The following is a 17,346-nucleotide window of genomic DNA, read 5'->3' as shown; positions in this document are numbered from 1 at the left end:
TCCCAGCGTCCTTCATCAGAGAAGTACATACAGATGACCCTAGTGGCCCCTTAGGGCATTGGGATAACCTTGCTTAAACCCAGGGATCATCTGGGGAAGCTGTGACAGAGCGGCTTCTCCAAGGCTTTATGTCAAGTACAGGGTACCCAGTGGTGTGAAATTTAAAGCTGGGTCACACAATCTTCATGAGTAAAACAAGAGGCTAAAATTAGATAAGCTCCAAGTTCCTTTCCAGGTGAAACACTCCAAAGTCCCAGAAAAAGGCCTTCTGGTTACAAATTCTGTGGGTTTCCCACTACACCTCCCTGCCTGTAATTTTCTGCTAAAATGCCCTTTATGGCTCCCCACTGTCTACACAATATAGTTATATAAATATTTAGCATCAAAGGCCCTTAACATTCTGGGCCCAAATAAAATTTCACATTACCTAGTGCAAAGCTGGACACCATATCCCTGTCCTGCAGGCATGGGAGCAGCTCAACATAGCTGAGCACATCATTTGCTTTCCTGCCAGCAAGATTATGCTGACATTATATTCTCTTCCTCCAGTGTCCTTCTTTTTACCTTTCCCCTGGCAGAAACCTACTGCTCCTTCTCCAAGGTGTCCAGTTCAAATAAATACTCTCACCTCCTACCCCCAGCCAGGCAGCTTTCCTGACCTCCAATTTAGGAAGACTCAGACAGCATTATGTTTAGCCCTATGCTATACTGCTTAGTCCAATAAAATTAGAGTTTTGAGTTGTGCCTCTCCTCCTAGACTATGAGTTTTTGAGGGACAGGGACAGGGCAACATTTTATCTTTGCAGCACCAAGACCTAGTACAGTGCCTAGCATATTGTGGGCACCTAGGAAATATCTTTTGAAGTGAAACTGAAAATTGTGCTTATGGACATGTACACCTGTCCTTTAGGATATCAGAGATAATGGTTACAAAGGCAAGATTTGAGCTGAAACAAGTTCTCTGCTGATCCAACATATCTTTATAAGATGTTTAATTTGTAAGGAACATAAGACTGGAATGAAATAATTTTTAAAGAGAAGAAGGGCTGAGAGGGGAGAAAGACTTCCAATTCATGTATTTTCCCATTCAGAAAGGAACTTTCTAGCCAAGGAGAAAACACTGGTTCAACTTGAGATATTGCTGGGATTATTCGCTCTCTCCTTCCTCTAGTTTTCAGAGGACCACTGCTCATTTGGAAAAGTAATATGGATGCAAAAGTGAAGAGAGCTATGCAGTGATACACAGCAACAAGGCTGCGGAGTGATGAGAGCTATGCCAAGAGAAAAGCATTACATAATGACATCAAAACAGGACACTTGAGGAATGTCTTAGAGCTAAAACAGCTGTCACCTGGTACTTGGCATTCTTGAAGTATATGAAGAAATAGCCCCTGGAAACCAAGAGTATAAATTATTTGCAACACGACTCTGAGGTCAAGTATATGTTTTCCTCATCTTTAATTTTTTAAAAAAGTTAACCTACTAGTATCATTTTCACTTTAGAAAAATGTGAAACGCTAAAATATGTATAATTCCAAAACAATACCTACAGGTGAGTTTCAAAGGAAGCACGAGGCACCCCTCAGTACACTAGGTTTTCCCAAACAGACCAGACTTGTTTGCTTGGAGATACTTTTCTATTTTTTGGATTATCCAGACCTTTTATTTTCATATATAAATCATTAATCCTACACTTAGGGAACATGAATGAAGAGGATAATATGTGATGTTCAAATCCATCAATTTTTCTGCTGGTAAAATGTCTGTTAGGGAAAAAGCTTAAAGTCCTGAAATCTAAAAATGACTGATGGGTTCAATATGTGTGCTTTTCTTACTTCTTTACCTTTCAACTCAATGAGGTACTGTTCTAAACTTGCTTTATTCTAGAGCTGCTTCTCTCCTTTGTCCACTTGGCCAAAGTAGCCACTAATGCTTCCTCCACTCAATACATAGTATTGTCAACTGACTGTGCGAGGGGTGGGGCCACAACATTGGAAAGAGCGATCTTCACTCCACGAACTCCCAGTCCAGCAAGGGAGAGACAAATGTACTGGCAATTATACTATGTGGGATTCAAGGTAAGGTGTAGGTAAGATGAGTGTCTGGAGGGCACTATGGAGGAACATAATCCACCTGGGGCAGGAAGAGGATGGTGGGAAGGATGGGATCTGGGATCTAAGTCAAGAAAAAGTGAGGTATGTCCAGGGAATACTGTTTCTAATGTCCTGTGAGCCAGCTTTGCTACAAAGAACTCCATGTTTCTTTTTACAATGCATAGAACCAACAAAAAAATGAATAAGCAAATTAGTTTAAACCTCACCATATTTTTAAGAACTAGTACTATCTACCTCAATGCTTGGCATACATCTGCAGTAATACTTGTTATTAAGAGTGTAGCAAAGGCATAGTGTTAGGTTTTGGGGATTATTTTCAAGTCATCAATTGACAGACTCACAGAATGCTGGTGCTAGAACAGCAGGAAGATACCATTTTTTTGCGCAGAACCTTCAAAGAGGAGGAAACTGACGCTCACAGACAATAAGAAAATGACCATTCAAGGATTAGGAATATTTTCTTCTTGCTATTTCCCATCTTAGTTGCTTGGTCACCCAGGAGTATGTGGGAATATGAACCTTGAGAGAATCTGTTCTACTTACATACACTTGTACTCACAATCCCCTCAGTTATCTGTTCAGACAGAGTTAGCCCAAAATACTGTCCACTTCCTCCCCATGCAGATACCCACTTTCAGTAAACACTGTGACATGAAGGCTTCAGGGAGGGGCAAGTGTCTGTCCCTGGAGCTCAATTTTTGAAAACGAATTGACAGACTAATATCAATTCCATGGACCCAGGAAAATTTTAACTGGGATGGAATTTATGATAACTAGGATATACATGAAGCAGAGGCAATTACTTTAGTGGTGGCATAGATGCTCAATGATACTGTGCAAATGGTATACTAAGAGTTATTACAACAAATGGCTATTGTTTCATAAAGGTACTTATATTTGAAAGGTGTATGTTACCAATAAAATATTAAATTAAAAGCTGTCTTTTCTTAATGAACTATTTCAAAGCTGACTGAAAAAGGCTAATTTAGGCCCACTATGGTATGTCAGAATCTCTTAAATATGCCATGTAAAACAGGACAGTTTGATAACTTATTTTTCCGTATTAATGTAATACTATAGCACTGCTGTCTCACAGAGATCTAATACAAGTCACATTTGTAATGTTATATTTTATAGTAGCCACATTAAAAGAGAAAAAGGTAGAAATAATTTTTTAAAAATTGTGGTAAAAAATATATAACACAAAATTTACCATCTTAACCAATTTTAAAGGGAGATATAATTATCTTCATCATCTGAGTACAGTTCAGTGGCATTAAGTAGAATCACACTGTTGTACAACCATTTGCACGTCCATCTCTAGGATTTTTCTATCATCCCAAACAGAAACTCTGTACCCATGAAATAATAACTTCCTATTCTCCCCTCCTCTCAGCCCTTGGTATCCCTGTTCTGTTTTCTCTCTATGAATTTCACTACTCTAGGTACCTCATAAAAGTGGAGCCATGCAGTACTTGTTCCCTTGTGACGGGTTTATTTCACTTAACATGCATCTTCAAGGTTCATCATGTTGTGGCATGTACCAGGCTACCAAACCTCTTTAAGGCTGAATATCATCCTATTGTATGTATATACTACATCTTGCTCATCTCTTCATCTGTTGATGGATATTTGGGTTTTGTTTCTACCTTTAGGCTACTGTGAAGATAAAAATATTGTAGCATATTCTGTTTAATTCAATATATCCAAAGTATTAACATTTCAGCATGTAATCAATACAAAAATAATTGAGATATTTTACTTTTTTTGTAACAAGTCTTTGAAGTTCATTGTGTATTTCACAACTATAGCACATCTCAGATCACATTAGCCACATTTCTTGTGCTTACTAGCCACATGCGGCTAGTGGCTAATGTACTGGGTAGTACAGCCCTATAGGAAACTCTATAGGTTTGCATTCAAGATTGGGTAAATCATTATTCCTTCTCATTTAAATCCACCATGATGGGTAATTCTTCTTTATTGGCTCTCCTACAGCCCAAGTGTTTAGAGCTATGCATCTGGAGTCAGAACAATCTAAATTCAAATTCCAGATCTCCCACTAAATAGGTCACAGTCTTAAAAAATTCACTTAATCTTTCAAAATCTCAGTTCCTTCATCTGTAAGGCGGGGGAAAGAACCCCACTACTTCTCCCACAGGGTTGTTGTATGAATTAAAATTAAGTAATATAAATAAAATGCTTAACATAGTGCTGCCACAAAGTGTCACCAATAAATAATAACTATAAAAAAAACAATCCACTAGACTACACATTCACAAGGGCAAGGGCCGTGTCTGTTCTTCACATTGTGCCTGACATATACTGGCCACAAAAATTACTTAAGTGAGTAAATAATTGAACTCTTCCCTCAGCCATTATAAACCTTCACTTGTTTCCATGACATCTCCACAGAGACAGCATGATGACTTGCCATGAACATACAGATGCCTAGAGGTATGGAAAGAGTATGGTACCGTTATCCTCTTCCTTCCCCTTCCTTCTTATTTAAGGAATATTATTTCTCTTTCCTTTCCTTGAGGGATTAGGGTTGATGGGGCTGAAAAGACTCTGAGGACCAAGGAAGTAGCTGACAGGGTCTGAAGACTGGTTATCCACAGGGCAATGAGCAAATAAGCAAACTGTTTGGGGATAACAGAAACCAGCCACCCTCACTGTTGGGAAGGGAATTATAAACATGGGAAGAGTAAAAGCTAAATGTCCCTAAGGTGTTAGATTGGAACTGGAGCTTTCAATGTGATCTCATGATATTTAATACAGATAGATAGAGCAATAGATGTGTGTGTGCGTGTGTGTGTTGTGTATGTGTCTATTTTTCATAAGGGACCCAGGTCTCCTTGAAGACACGGCTAATGCCAAGTCTGGGTAGAGAAAGTTCAAGATACACATGGGACATTTTTTTGAGCCAGAAAGTAAGGAGGGACTCAGTAAATGATGAGGACTTGTCAAAAGAACAAAAAAAAGCCATCTTGAAAGGACTCCCACTAGCCAAATCTGAAATCATGTGGGAAAATAAATAATGATATTAATGGAGTACAACCCATTGAATAAAAGAGGAATCTGTAAGTACATAGTGGTATAAATAAATACAAAAATAAATAGGGGAGAAGGGAAGGCTCTTCCTTACAGTAGAAAGTTTAGTTAGGAGCAATATATTTATATATTATGACAGTAACTTCCCACAAGATACTCATTAATTGAAAAGGAAAAAACTGTAACTTTATGTGTAGATACCACCTTAATCAAGTGGGACCGGTAGGGACCAACTCCATTTATGTGTCTCTTGATACGATTAACTAAGAAGAAGAGCATTGCTTCTAGGTTATTCCTGCCAAAAAATGCACAGTCTTATAATGAGGAAAAATCACCCAAACCTGAATTGAAGAACATTTTACAAAATGTACTCTTCAAAAAATGTCATATTACAAAGGACAAAGACTGAAGAACTGTTTGTATCGAAGGAAAGACTTGCCAACTAAGTGCAACATATAATCATGGACCAAAAGAAAAAAAAATTTTTTCCCCTATAAGGGATATTATTGAGAAGTCCGCTGAAAAGTTGAATAAGAACTATGAATTAGAAAGTAATATTATATCAGTGTTAATTTACTGAAGTTAATTTTACACTGTCGTTATATAAAAGAGTGTACTTGAATCATTACAACGTACACTGAAACTAATACAATGTTATATGTCAATTAAATCTCAATAAACAAAGAGTGTACCTGGCTTATGGTAATCACACTGAAGTATGAATGGATTCAGAAAACAATATACACACATATAAACATACAGAGGCAGGAGGAAGAGGAGGGGCCGAGGGGAAGAATAGGAGAGGGAGAAAGCAAATATGGTAAAGGTAAAAGGTTAAAAATTGGAGAACCTGGGTGAAAGAGTGTACGTGAATTCTTTATTATTCTTGTATTTTTTCAGTAAGTTTGAAATAATTTCAATGTTAAAGTTGAAAATAAAGAACATGGGCTTTGGAGTGACTCAGATCCAATCCCTGGTCTGGTATTTATCATCATGAGACTCTGGGGAAGTTATTTAGCTGTTCTGAGCTTTGGTCTTCTGGGTGGGTCAACAACAGAGGGCTAACTTAAAGGAATGTTGCGAGGACCAGGTAAGGTAACATGCAGATTGAGCACTTGGTTGGTGGTGGGATTGTCTGGCAGAGGACCTGATACCTAACTGGAGACACAACACATACTTGCTGAAGAAATGAACAAGCTCCTTCTCCTGGCCCTCTCCCTCCGGTCGGAACAAGTGACACCACTTAGATTCTTCAAGTGTTAGCAATGTAAGGCATGAGATTTTTCTTAAGTCCTGAATAATATAAAACAAAAAACCTCCTGGTTAATGATAACAAACACCATCATGCATTTGGATGTTGCTCTAGAGTTTCCTCAGCACTTTGCTGTCACATCTCATATGACACTGAATGGAACAGGCAGGCATTCAAGTTAAAGTTCAACACAGCGTTAATAATAGCGAATCTCTATAGTGCCTTGGGTTATAACTGTCAAGGAAGAGGTCATACCCTTGTCACTTAAACCTCAAACAAGGCTTGCATCAATTCACATTTGCAGAGTACAAAATGGGGTCAATTTAATGTCTGTGTGGGCATCTGTTCCTAAGATGCTGGCACTGCTGTTTGTTGGTGGGTAACAGAGTATTTGGGGGCAGTGACAAGGCAGAGAAGGGGGTCCAGGTTGTGCTGGGGAGGCTTCTTCTCTCAGCCAAGATGTGCACATGAATTTGAAATTACCCAAGAGGGTGTTTCAGAGCTGCCTGCCAAAGAGTGGTGTCTTTTAATCTGGAGAGCAGCTGCTGGGCACAGGCATGCAAACCCACACCAACACACACACACACAGACACATACACTCACAGAGTCTATACCTGCCTCTACTTGTCTGCTCTGGGCAGATGGCTCCCGGCTTTTGAGTGGCCTCATCCTGCAGGCCGGTCCAGTTAGACCCTTTCTTCTGTGGAGACTGGCAAGCTCTGAGAGATTCAGCAAGGTCGCCTGTCTTCAGAGTATGAAGGACGCTGCCCACAGGGGACAGAGGGTTATATTTAGTGTTTGGGCCCAATCAGTACTGGGCTCCCCACTACCTCTCCTTTGCAGAACTGTCAGTGGCCCCTGGTTGCAAACTCTCTGTGGCTTTGAAGCCCACAAAACAAAAACTGAAAGAGTGTTCAAAAAGAAAAGAAGAAAACATTGTTGGTTCCTGGATTCTGCTACTGGATTTTGGCAGGGATGAGAAGAGAGAACTCCCAGGAGTGATCCAGCAAAGGTACCTGCACGGTAAGATAAGTGTGCTATCGTGGCTGAGAAGGGGCTTTGGGGGATATTTCTGTGTTACCCAACATCAGGAAACTGCCAGCACTGCTGCCCAGGAGCAGAATCTTCTGGATATTACACAAGGTGATGGAGTAAACCTCAGGTATGATTAAGAGCTTATGACAAATTATGACCTTTAGGCTACTATAAGAAAGAGCCTTTTGCAAAATAGAACTATCCTGACAGTGGTAAGTTTTGCTAAATTGGTAGATGTGAAAGAAAACCAAAATGAAATTTTAAATTGTTATCTTCTTAAGAGTAACACCAATGGTCAAAAATAAAACAGGTTTGGGTAAATGACTTTCCTTGTCATAACTTGATTTTGTAAGTTGAGATGGATCATCGATAATTTGATAATTTCAAAGTCATCACAATATGATGATAATGGAGAAGTATACAGGATTGGAGAGGAGAAATTCTCTTTTCATGGAAAGACAGAAAAACCTAGCACTTTAAAAAGGCAACTAGATTGCATTTTTATTTTTATTTTTTATGAATAGGGGCCAGAGAACAGAAGATTTGTGGGTAGTGTTTTTGGAAGGTCTTGGGAAATACCTGTCATCCCTCAAAATATGACTGGTTATCTATGGGTACATTGCATCTCAGTGTCAATCGGAAATGATGCAATTGCTGCCAAATGATACCAGAGAAAGTTCTGCTCATTGTACTTGCTCAATGGGAGTATTATGCAATATTTAGGGTGCACAGTTTTGAATATAGGAGACCCATTCAGCAGAAATACATGTTCAGCTAAAATGCTTATGACACAGTCAGTCATTCCCTTTTCTCTTCATAGAAACTAATGATCACATCTTTTTTCAATATCTGTGCAAGTCTCAGGAAGAATTATAAGAGTGCAATATGAATATTGCTTAACTACACTTGCCATATTCTGTGTGTATTAGGTGTGTTTAAAGGGGGACATGGGGTAGTGTATTACTGGAGAGATCTCTTTCAGCTTATTGTAATGCTCCTCTAACTGCAATTAAAAAATGTCTTTTCTAATATGACCTTTCCAATACATCAATCTTGTATCCTCAAAAACAAATATTCTAATATATCTAAGCTATCAATTGACACTATTATAAAAGTCACACTCTACTTAATTAAAATTCAGTATAAACACTTTAAGAGCTATTTGCTAATAAATACTTCTAAAGGCAGCAAAAATTTTCATGGGTTATTTCCATTTCTTTAAAACAAATATAAAGGGCAAACAACACAGCTCTACTCTGATGAGAGCTTTTTAAGTCATTTCCCAAAGAAGTGTACCATTTGGGCTCTTGATAACCAATGCAAAAATACTCTGCAAAAAATTCTGGGGCAAAGAAAAGTATTGATTATTAACAAAGAGAGTGCATTTTTAGAAAGCAGTTTAGCTTCTGTTAAAGTTCATGTGTAACTGCCTTTGCTTAAATGGTTACTGAAGAATTTGTTAGCCTAGAATTGGTGTTAGTTAGGTGGCACTGCTACTGGAGATGGAAATACTTTATTACGGCTCCAAAACAATGGTGCATTTGAGAGCACACCAGTGTAGGAGACTGACATTGCAACCTGCCAAGAGTTGAGGAGGCCAAAGGATGGGAGAAAAAGCAGTGAAGGACCTAGTATTCTTTTATTCAAAATAGAGTCCATATCATTGTCTTCACCTAAAGCAAAATTTTCATTACCACTGAAATACTATCTCACCTCTCCAACATGTTATATTAAAAACATTTAAAGAAAAAATGTTAGTTGCTTTTATTTTCCTCAGGATAGAACTAGTGACTACCAGCATTTAATCACTTAATAACCATTCACACTGAACACTGAATTCTTTTTTGTTTCACTGTAATTAGGGGAAACCATTTTATAGTAAAGGGTGTAATTTGTTTATTCATTTGTTCATTTATTTAGCTAATATTTTAGAGTGCCTACTATGAACTGGGTTCCTGGGGATAAAGCAGTGAATGAGGCAAACATGGTTTCCACACACTCTGGGTGTAAGAATCTTCAGAGGCCCACCATGATTACTAGTGATTTGAACTTGTATATTATGCATGCTGTTTACCATGGTAAGTATTTTCTCCCTCATTTCTGATTAAAAGTTAAGGACCAGAACAAAATTTTTCCTACTTTAAAAAGGGTCATTTATTGTCAGCAAGATATGGAGACAATTCCAGAGACCAACTCAACATCAAATAACCAGGGTGGAGTATACATTTTAGTATGATTACTTGAGTCTTCTTTGAGGTATGCTGGCATTTCTGTTCTAAGCTACCAATATTAGACAAAAGGTGCACATACTGATTCCGTTTGTTCCTTCAGAATTGGGTCAGACAGGAAGTCCCTAATGAAGACAACAGGACAAAATCTGTATTATAGCCTCATAGTTATCTGGGGTTCAAATCTGATGGAAGTTCAAGATGTTTCTGTCTAATCTGTCTGATAGAGACAATCAGTCACTGGAAGCTATATCTGAAAGAGCAACTGTACTGAATTTCTCACTTTTAGACTTTGTGTAATGGCCTTAATCAAAATAATATCATTTTACACCTATGCGGTGTTTCACAGTGTTAATAGAATCCAAATATCAGTCACTCACTTGATCCTCTGGTGACCCTGTGTGATTGGAAAGGCAGGTATTAGTGCCTGTTCAACAGATGGAAAACCCAGGTTTTACATATTTAAGGCACTAGCCCAGCTAATTTTCTCTCTAAGGCACAGTCTACTGTTTCAAATAAAGGACTTGAAAAAGCCTGAGTTTTCAACATGAGTACTCTGACCTACTGTTTGAAGGTGGTAGCGGCCAACTGGAAACTATGCTGATGGAGGAGAGTTTCAGGCCTCCTCCCACACCTTATCCTCTTCTGCCTCTATTTTCCTTCTAGGTACTCACTCTACAGTTCCTTCCTCTGGCTCTCAAAAAATCAGTTTAGTTACTAAAAGGGATAGAAGCTACTGTTTTCTTTTTCTTTTTACAACAGAAACAGAAGAGTATATTAGCATATCCACATACATGTGAATGCAAATGGAATTTTAAACTGCTGGTTTGTACCACCAGTCTGGCAAAAGAAAACACTGTCTCATCAGATCAGATCACTGTCTACCTATTTTGGATGGAAATATAAGTGGGCCCTCGAGAGCAGCAGTTTATCATGGGTAGGAGAGAACATCACAGGAAAATATTCTCTATGTGGAAAAATAGTAACTGTGGTTAACTGAGGGCTCTATCAAGAGAGGTGGTGCTGAACAAAGCAGTCTTAAGTGAATGAAGGTCTTTTTGATGGATTTTGAAGAGTGCACTGATTGGCTGGTAACTGAGCTACTGAGGTTACAGCAGGAAACCATATATACCTAGTTTTGTCTGCTACTAGCTGTGACAAAACACCTGAGACTTCATTTCTTTCTTTCATTTTTTCTGGAATTTATGTGGACCTATTTAAAGTTTGTTATAATTGTTTGGAGGCTTTTAGCTACTTTACTCTTGCGTTTGTGGCTTGGAATGAACGTTGTAGATCTTTGTGATGGATGTAGTGACAATGCCTGGACTGGGAAGTAGAACTGAGGGGTGGATAGCAATGTGCATAAAGCAGAGGCTGCCTCTGTGCCTCCCCTTAGAGCTGCTGCTCCTAGCCCTGAGACAGAAAGTAGACACAGCTGCCTCTGAGGCATGATCTTAAACTGCCAGGTTGTGACTAGGGATACCAACATCTTCGTTTTCAGCTGCTCCAAACATCTTCACATGAAGCTATTTTAAGAAACTTTGCATTTGATCAGGGAGCATGTGGGGTTAAGCCTTGTGTTTTCCATTTCAGTTTTAGATCCTAAGCAGGTGCAGTTTGCAGTTCAGATTTAAAAATCTTATTACTGTATTTCTCTTCCCCTCAACCAATGCAAAGATAACTTTATATTGGGGAGAAAAGCTTATGATGGAGATGGATATTTATTTCTTAAAAAATTAAATTAGTTCTTGAATTAAAAAATTACATACATTTGCTATCATAATTCTTGTAGCAAATCTTGGTTAAAAATATGAAAGAATATATAAAAATTTTTGGGGTAGAGTTAAAACAATATATACCTATTTGTGCTAAGGTTCACTAACATAATTCTATATTCTACTTTTATGCTTAGGATATTAATGACAAGGATACCACTGTATATTAGGGACTTTTAGGATTGTCTAACAATATTGAACTGTGATTTACCACTTGAATTTAGAGAATCTATAACTCATCCCAATCCCTGAAGGTACAGAGAGTTGAAACAAAAGTAAAAGCAATACAAAACAAAAATTATTTCTGTTAAAAATGTTTTAAGCCTTGTATTTGCATATTCCTCTACAATTTATATAGGTCTTCCCTGGTCTGTTGAAACTATATTCCTAATAGTCCACCACACACTCATGAATCTGAATTAGAGTTGTCTGTTCTTAATTTAAAGGATACATTTACCCCCCTGTTTTGAGAGAAATTTTCTGCATCCGTGGATGTTTTGTTGCCCTTGTCTAGCTTAGATTAATACTTAGTCTATAGGCACAGACCTGATCATCTACATTTGCCTCTTACAGCACTAAATTATGTTTTCTACCTTCATCTTGCATCTACCTACCACTTCCGCATTTTATTAAAATAATAATAATAAGGGAGAAATGTGGGATTCACATATAAATCAAGTATAAAAATCAAACTAATAATCATATCTGACTTGATTGTTTATAGTTCATGATGCGTGATCAAAACTGAAAGTTTCTGTGATATGACTGCCCTTGCACTGTTCACCATGTAAGAACTTATGCACTATGTAAGAACTTGTTCACCATGTAAGAACTTGTTCGTTATGCTTCAGAAGATTGGAGACTGTTGAGAATTAGGCTTGGGGTTGATTAATGACTGTGCATTGAGTCCCCTATACAGAATTTTATTGTTAACAACCATTTGATCAATAAATATAAGAGATGCCCTCTCAAAAAAAAAAAAAAGATATATTTACATGGTTTACGAGATTCAACAAAGCAGGGGTGCTGGAATCTGCCACTCGGTTCCAACTCTGTAAGCATAGAGGAGGTAGGGTAACCAATTGTTCAGGTGTACTGGGACTGAGGGGTGTTCAGGGAGCAGGACACTCAGTGCTAAAACCAACTGTGCCAGGAAAACCAGGGCGGTGTGTCACTCTACATGGAGAAGGAACACTCATCTGAAATGGACCAAATTACAGAGTTCTATTGCTGTACAGGAATGGGGTATGAGAAACATTAGGTGTCCTAATCCTCACCCTGGTACACTGTACACACAGCAGACTCCTTGTTTAGGGAAATAACAGGGGGGAGGGAGAGGGATTTGGTCACAATAGTCATCTGTTTATGGACTCTCAAGTGTCGTGTTGAAGCTTGGGACATTTAAGCTTTCCAATGTATTGGTCCAGGTTACCACTGAGACCAACCAAAAGCAAGACTGCAAGATTAGAGATTCCACTGTCATATTTTTTATTTAAAAGTTTAACAAGGGCAACATGTGTGTTTAAACCAATTGAAGGAGAAACAGTGCAGAAGCCTACAAGTGCACCAAATCCTTGCTCCTTAATGTTGGGTTGGGGGATCAGGAGCACCATTTGGGAGTGTCAGAATGCAGAATCTCAGGCTCCATCCTAGTCTCTGAATCTGCATTTGGAGATGGCATCCTATGTAAGACTTGAGAACAGCACACTAAATCAGGGCCTTCCAGCTACCTGTGGTGTGGGACAAAATGTTGTTACAGTCAACCTATCATGGACTGCAATAAAAATGAATCACTTGAATAATGGTCATGCACTGGGATGCTGCACCAATGTAAAATTGCTATCAAAGTTCCTAAATGCTTACTCTTGGTTCTGACTTATCTCACAGCAGACAAGTAACAGTTTACAGACCAACACAGGTGTGCAGACCACACTGTGAACAGCACCATACTAAGTGATATAGCAGAATCACACTATGGGGAAACATCTAGAGACCAATAAACACTGCCTACACTTCACATGATTCAGATGATCTGTGCACGGTGGAGTCAATTCTTATAAAACAGGTCACATCTCAGTGTGCGTTTTGTAGGGAGCCCTTCCCCCAAATAGCACTTTTGTATGGGCAGAATTCCACTAAATATTGATCAAAGGCTTTGCTATTGGTGGGAAGTAGGGATGTGAGACCATGTCTGAATTATGAGTGAGGAGGAGCAACCTTTATTACTATAGCCTAGATGGAAGATGTTCTATTTTTTTCTTTTTTGAAGGGGACTGTGCAAGAAATGGGAATGCAGGGTGTGAGATGCTGTAGCTCCAGTCTTCAAGTTCCCAAAGCTACCAGAGGTCCACTGGTGACTTTATTTGTTTTACTTTGGCACTGGCTCCACTTCAGATGACATGTCCTAATCTTCCCTCTCCAAACGAGTAAAAATGGCTACTGCTATGGTCTGAATGTGTTCCTCCCAAATCTGTAAGTTGAAACCCTAACCCTCAAAGGTGGTGGTATTAATAGGTGAGGCCTAGGGAGGTATGTAAGTCATGAGGGTGGAGCCCTTATGAATGAAAAAGGAGGCCTAGAAAACTCCCAGCCCCTTCCACATGTGAGGATACAATTAAGTTGGCCACCTAGAAGAGGACCCTCATCTGACCATACTGGCTCCCTGATCTCAGGCTTCTAGCCTTCAGAACAGTGAGCAATAAATTTCTGCTATTTAGAAATTACCTGTGGCTAAGAAAGCTGATCTATGCCTTAGCTGTGGCTGTTATCAGTATTTTGAAAGGTGGGTGTGGGTAGAGAAGGTCCTATGGACTTCATCTAAAATTTTATACAAACATATTTATGCAAATATGCAAACATATTTGCAGATGCAGATTGTGGTGTCTCTCTCTTCCCTCAATGATTCTTAAATATGATGTTTTCTAATATAATTTAACAACTAACTGACATATCACTAACCTTAAAATGTTAACCAACAATATTCAGAGTGGCTTCATTTGTAATTGCCAAAAACTGGGGACAGTCCAAATGCCCTTCAACTGGTGAATGGATAATCATATTACCCATTGTATAGTACATTCACACAGTGAGTGACTACTCAGTAATACTAATGATTATACACAATACGGATGAACTTAAAATGCATTGTGCTAAGTAAAAGAACCCAGACTCAAAAAACTAAATACTGAATGAATTCATTTATATGACACCAAGGAAAATGAAAATCTAAAGGGACACAAAACAGATCAGTGGTTTCTAGAAGCTGGGCCTGAAGGGAGGGTTGCCTACAAAGGGGTGAGGGGGAACATTTTGGGTGATGGAACTGCTCTGTGTCTTGACTGTAATGGTGGTTGCATGACTGTTGAGTTGTCTAAATTCGCAGAATTCTACACTCTAAAGGGTAAATTTTACGGCATGTAAATCATACCTTAATAAAATAAATGAAAAAAAGATATTAGGAATCCCCATCTGTGTGGGTGTATATTAGGAATATACATTGGGTGTATGTTAGGAATACATTAGGTGTATGTTAGGAATCAACATCTGTACGAGAGCTTTCCACTCCAAACTTCAACCAGCATATTCTGCTTGGTGTTCATGTATTGGAGTTCTTGCATAGACTTTCAGTGGGGGAAAAAAAAAGAAATTTTAGGATCCTAAAATAAAGGAAAAAGAATCCTTGAAAAATAACTGATATAGTCCACCTCTCCCACCTCAGTTTACAGATGAAGAATTTAAGGCATGAGGAAATTTCCTCAAGAAGAACTAGCTAGTAGCAGAGAAATATGCAATTTTTTCCTAGAGATAATAAAAAATATTCTACCTACAGAAATTCAACTCTCTATTCTTGTGTGACACTGACTGTCAAAATTGCACTGTCTATTGAGAAAAGCCATGGGGCAAAAAATTATGAGAAAACCTTCAAGTAGCCACCTTCCAAAGTTGTGGAGAAACTGGCCAAAGACTGCTGGCTTCGATAAAATGTACAATTACAGGGGAGTATCAGCTGACTTTAGTGGTCAGTAGACATTCCTGCATGTCCAGTATCTGTCAGACAAACAGTTAGTAGCCCCATCGCTGGGATTATCACCACCGCCTGGATTCATTACAGGGGTATCCCAAAGGGAGATGCCCCAGGCATGTTGGGAGGGGCATACATGTGTTTCTTTACTTACTTATCTATGTAACAAACAAATGCCAGACACTCTCCTGGAGTCTCTGCTTTAGTATTGAACTAGCATCTACATAAGGAGCAATGCCCACTCACTAGAATGGAGTAAGGACTGTTTGAATTGAATGTATCAAACAAAAATCCCAGTTAGAAGTAAACCAATAAATGGGTGTGCTCATCAGCATTATGCATAATGCCTAAGAGCATGCATTGTCTCAGACAGCATCATGAGTTCCAATTGCCATTGTGTGTAATCTTCAACAAGTTATTTAACCCCTCAAAATCTTAAGTTTCCTCAATCATAAAATGGATATAATAACTGTACTTGCCTTGTTGGGGGTAATAAATGAGATAAGTGAGAATTATAGTGTTAAGTACAGTTAGTGGCACATTATAAGTGCTCAGTCATCAGGAACCATTATTATCATTATTATTAATAAAACTCCCATCATGGTATTATAGATTAGCTCTAAAAAAATTCAGTCTTGGAAATATGGTATGCCAGGTACTTCTGAGAAGTTGACAAGTGCTACAAGACCCAGAATACACACAGACACAAAACTTAGGACCCCTCAGACCAAATTAAGAAGATGGGCTAGAAACATCATCTAGAAACCAAGGGAACTGGCATTTGAATGATGTTTTCTCTGGGGTCCTAAGAACCACTGCTCTTGACACTGCACACTGACAGGTATGAATTTAAAATGCCAAATTTTGTCATTTAGGTACTTTTAAAAAACCCCAGACAGTTGATTATTAAAAGCTAACCATAAATTTCCTTGATCTGTGTTAAAGAAGTAGCAATATCTTTTCCCTTCCCTGAGATTCTCTAGCCATAAGCAAGTAACAACTTTTTTTTCTTTCAATTCTCTAGCTCTCTTCTCCCATAAAATTTAAGTTATGTAATGGAAGTTCCACACTCAAAATGTGATAATTTATGAGCCCCTAGCCCAGTGGATTCTGAGGAGACATTGAAATTCCTAAACGCATGCAAATTATTACAGAATGGGAAATGACTCTTCCTCTGTAGCAGTAATTACTTATGTAACATTACCTTTAGGACAATGTTAATGTGAGAGCATTAAATTAGTCCTTTTAAAAGAAAGCATTTCTGCAGGGTTTTATTTGTTCTTTCCTAATTGAGAGAGACGGCATTAGTGCACACAAAACAGCAAGTTTTATTATCCTATTGTTAAGTGGTTAGGTCAGGTTTCAGAAAGACTGTATTAAATGTATTAAACACCTGCCAAATGTGTGGAAGGAAGGTTCCAGTTCAAACCATGACACACTTGTGGATTGTATGCTCTTAAAGTAAGCAAAGTGACCAGGAAACTCCACTACCAACAAAGTGCCAAAAGGGACCATAGTATAGTGCCTACTGAAGGGAGAAAAACTTTGGTTTACCTCAGATATACACGCACTTACTAAGTTTTCCAGATGGTATCATAAAACTGCAATCATGCCTAAATAATTTAGTTACAATTGTATTATTATGTTCCCTTCCACATCTGGATAGCTCATTTGTACAAGGCAATTACAGTTGAAAAGAGAACTCGAAAGGTCCAGCTAGGTCTAGCAGAACTAATCTGTATATAAACAAGGATATTTTTAAGACAGTATGGAAGAACATAAAGATTTTCACCTGTACTTGCAGTACTAAAACAGTAGTTTTCAGTTTAAACTGGTAGCTACAAATTTGCATCTCTTGGCTCTGTCA

At 38.4% G+C, this 17,346-nt stretch overlaps 1 protein-coding gene across 5 annotated transcripts in view; it reads right to left on the bottom strand.

Annotated features, from left to right (window-relative positions):
• CMSS1 (cms1 ribosomal small subunit homolog) overlaps window positions 1-17,346 on the bottom strand; it is a 403,057-nt gene that overhangs the window by 65,230 nt on the left and 320,481 nt on the right. Inside the window, exon 1 of one of the 5 annotated variants that reach the window (XM_036916529.2) lies at window positions 7,035-7,156. The exons of the other annotated variants lie outside the window; for them this stretch is intronic. Within the exon in view, the coding sequence (XP_036772424.2) occupies window positions 7,035-7,089 (55 nt within the window). The 5' untranslated portion in view covers window positions 7,090-7,156. Of the gene's footprint in view, window positions 1-7,034; window positions 7,157-17,346 lie in introns of those variants that run through there. 5 annotated transcript variants of the gene reach the window in all.

Source organism: Manis pentadactyla, chromosome 1, assembly GCF_030020395.1.
Source record: "Manis pentadactyla isolate mManPen7 chromosome 1, mManPen7.hap1, whole genome shotgun sequence".
Classification (NCBI taxonomy): Eukaryota; Metazoa; Chordata; class Mammalia; order Pholidota; family Manidae; genus Manis; species Manis pentadactyla.
The sequence above is the reverse complement of the archived record's forward strand: the minus strand, read 5'-3'. Positions and strand labels throughout refer to the sequence as shown.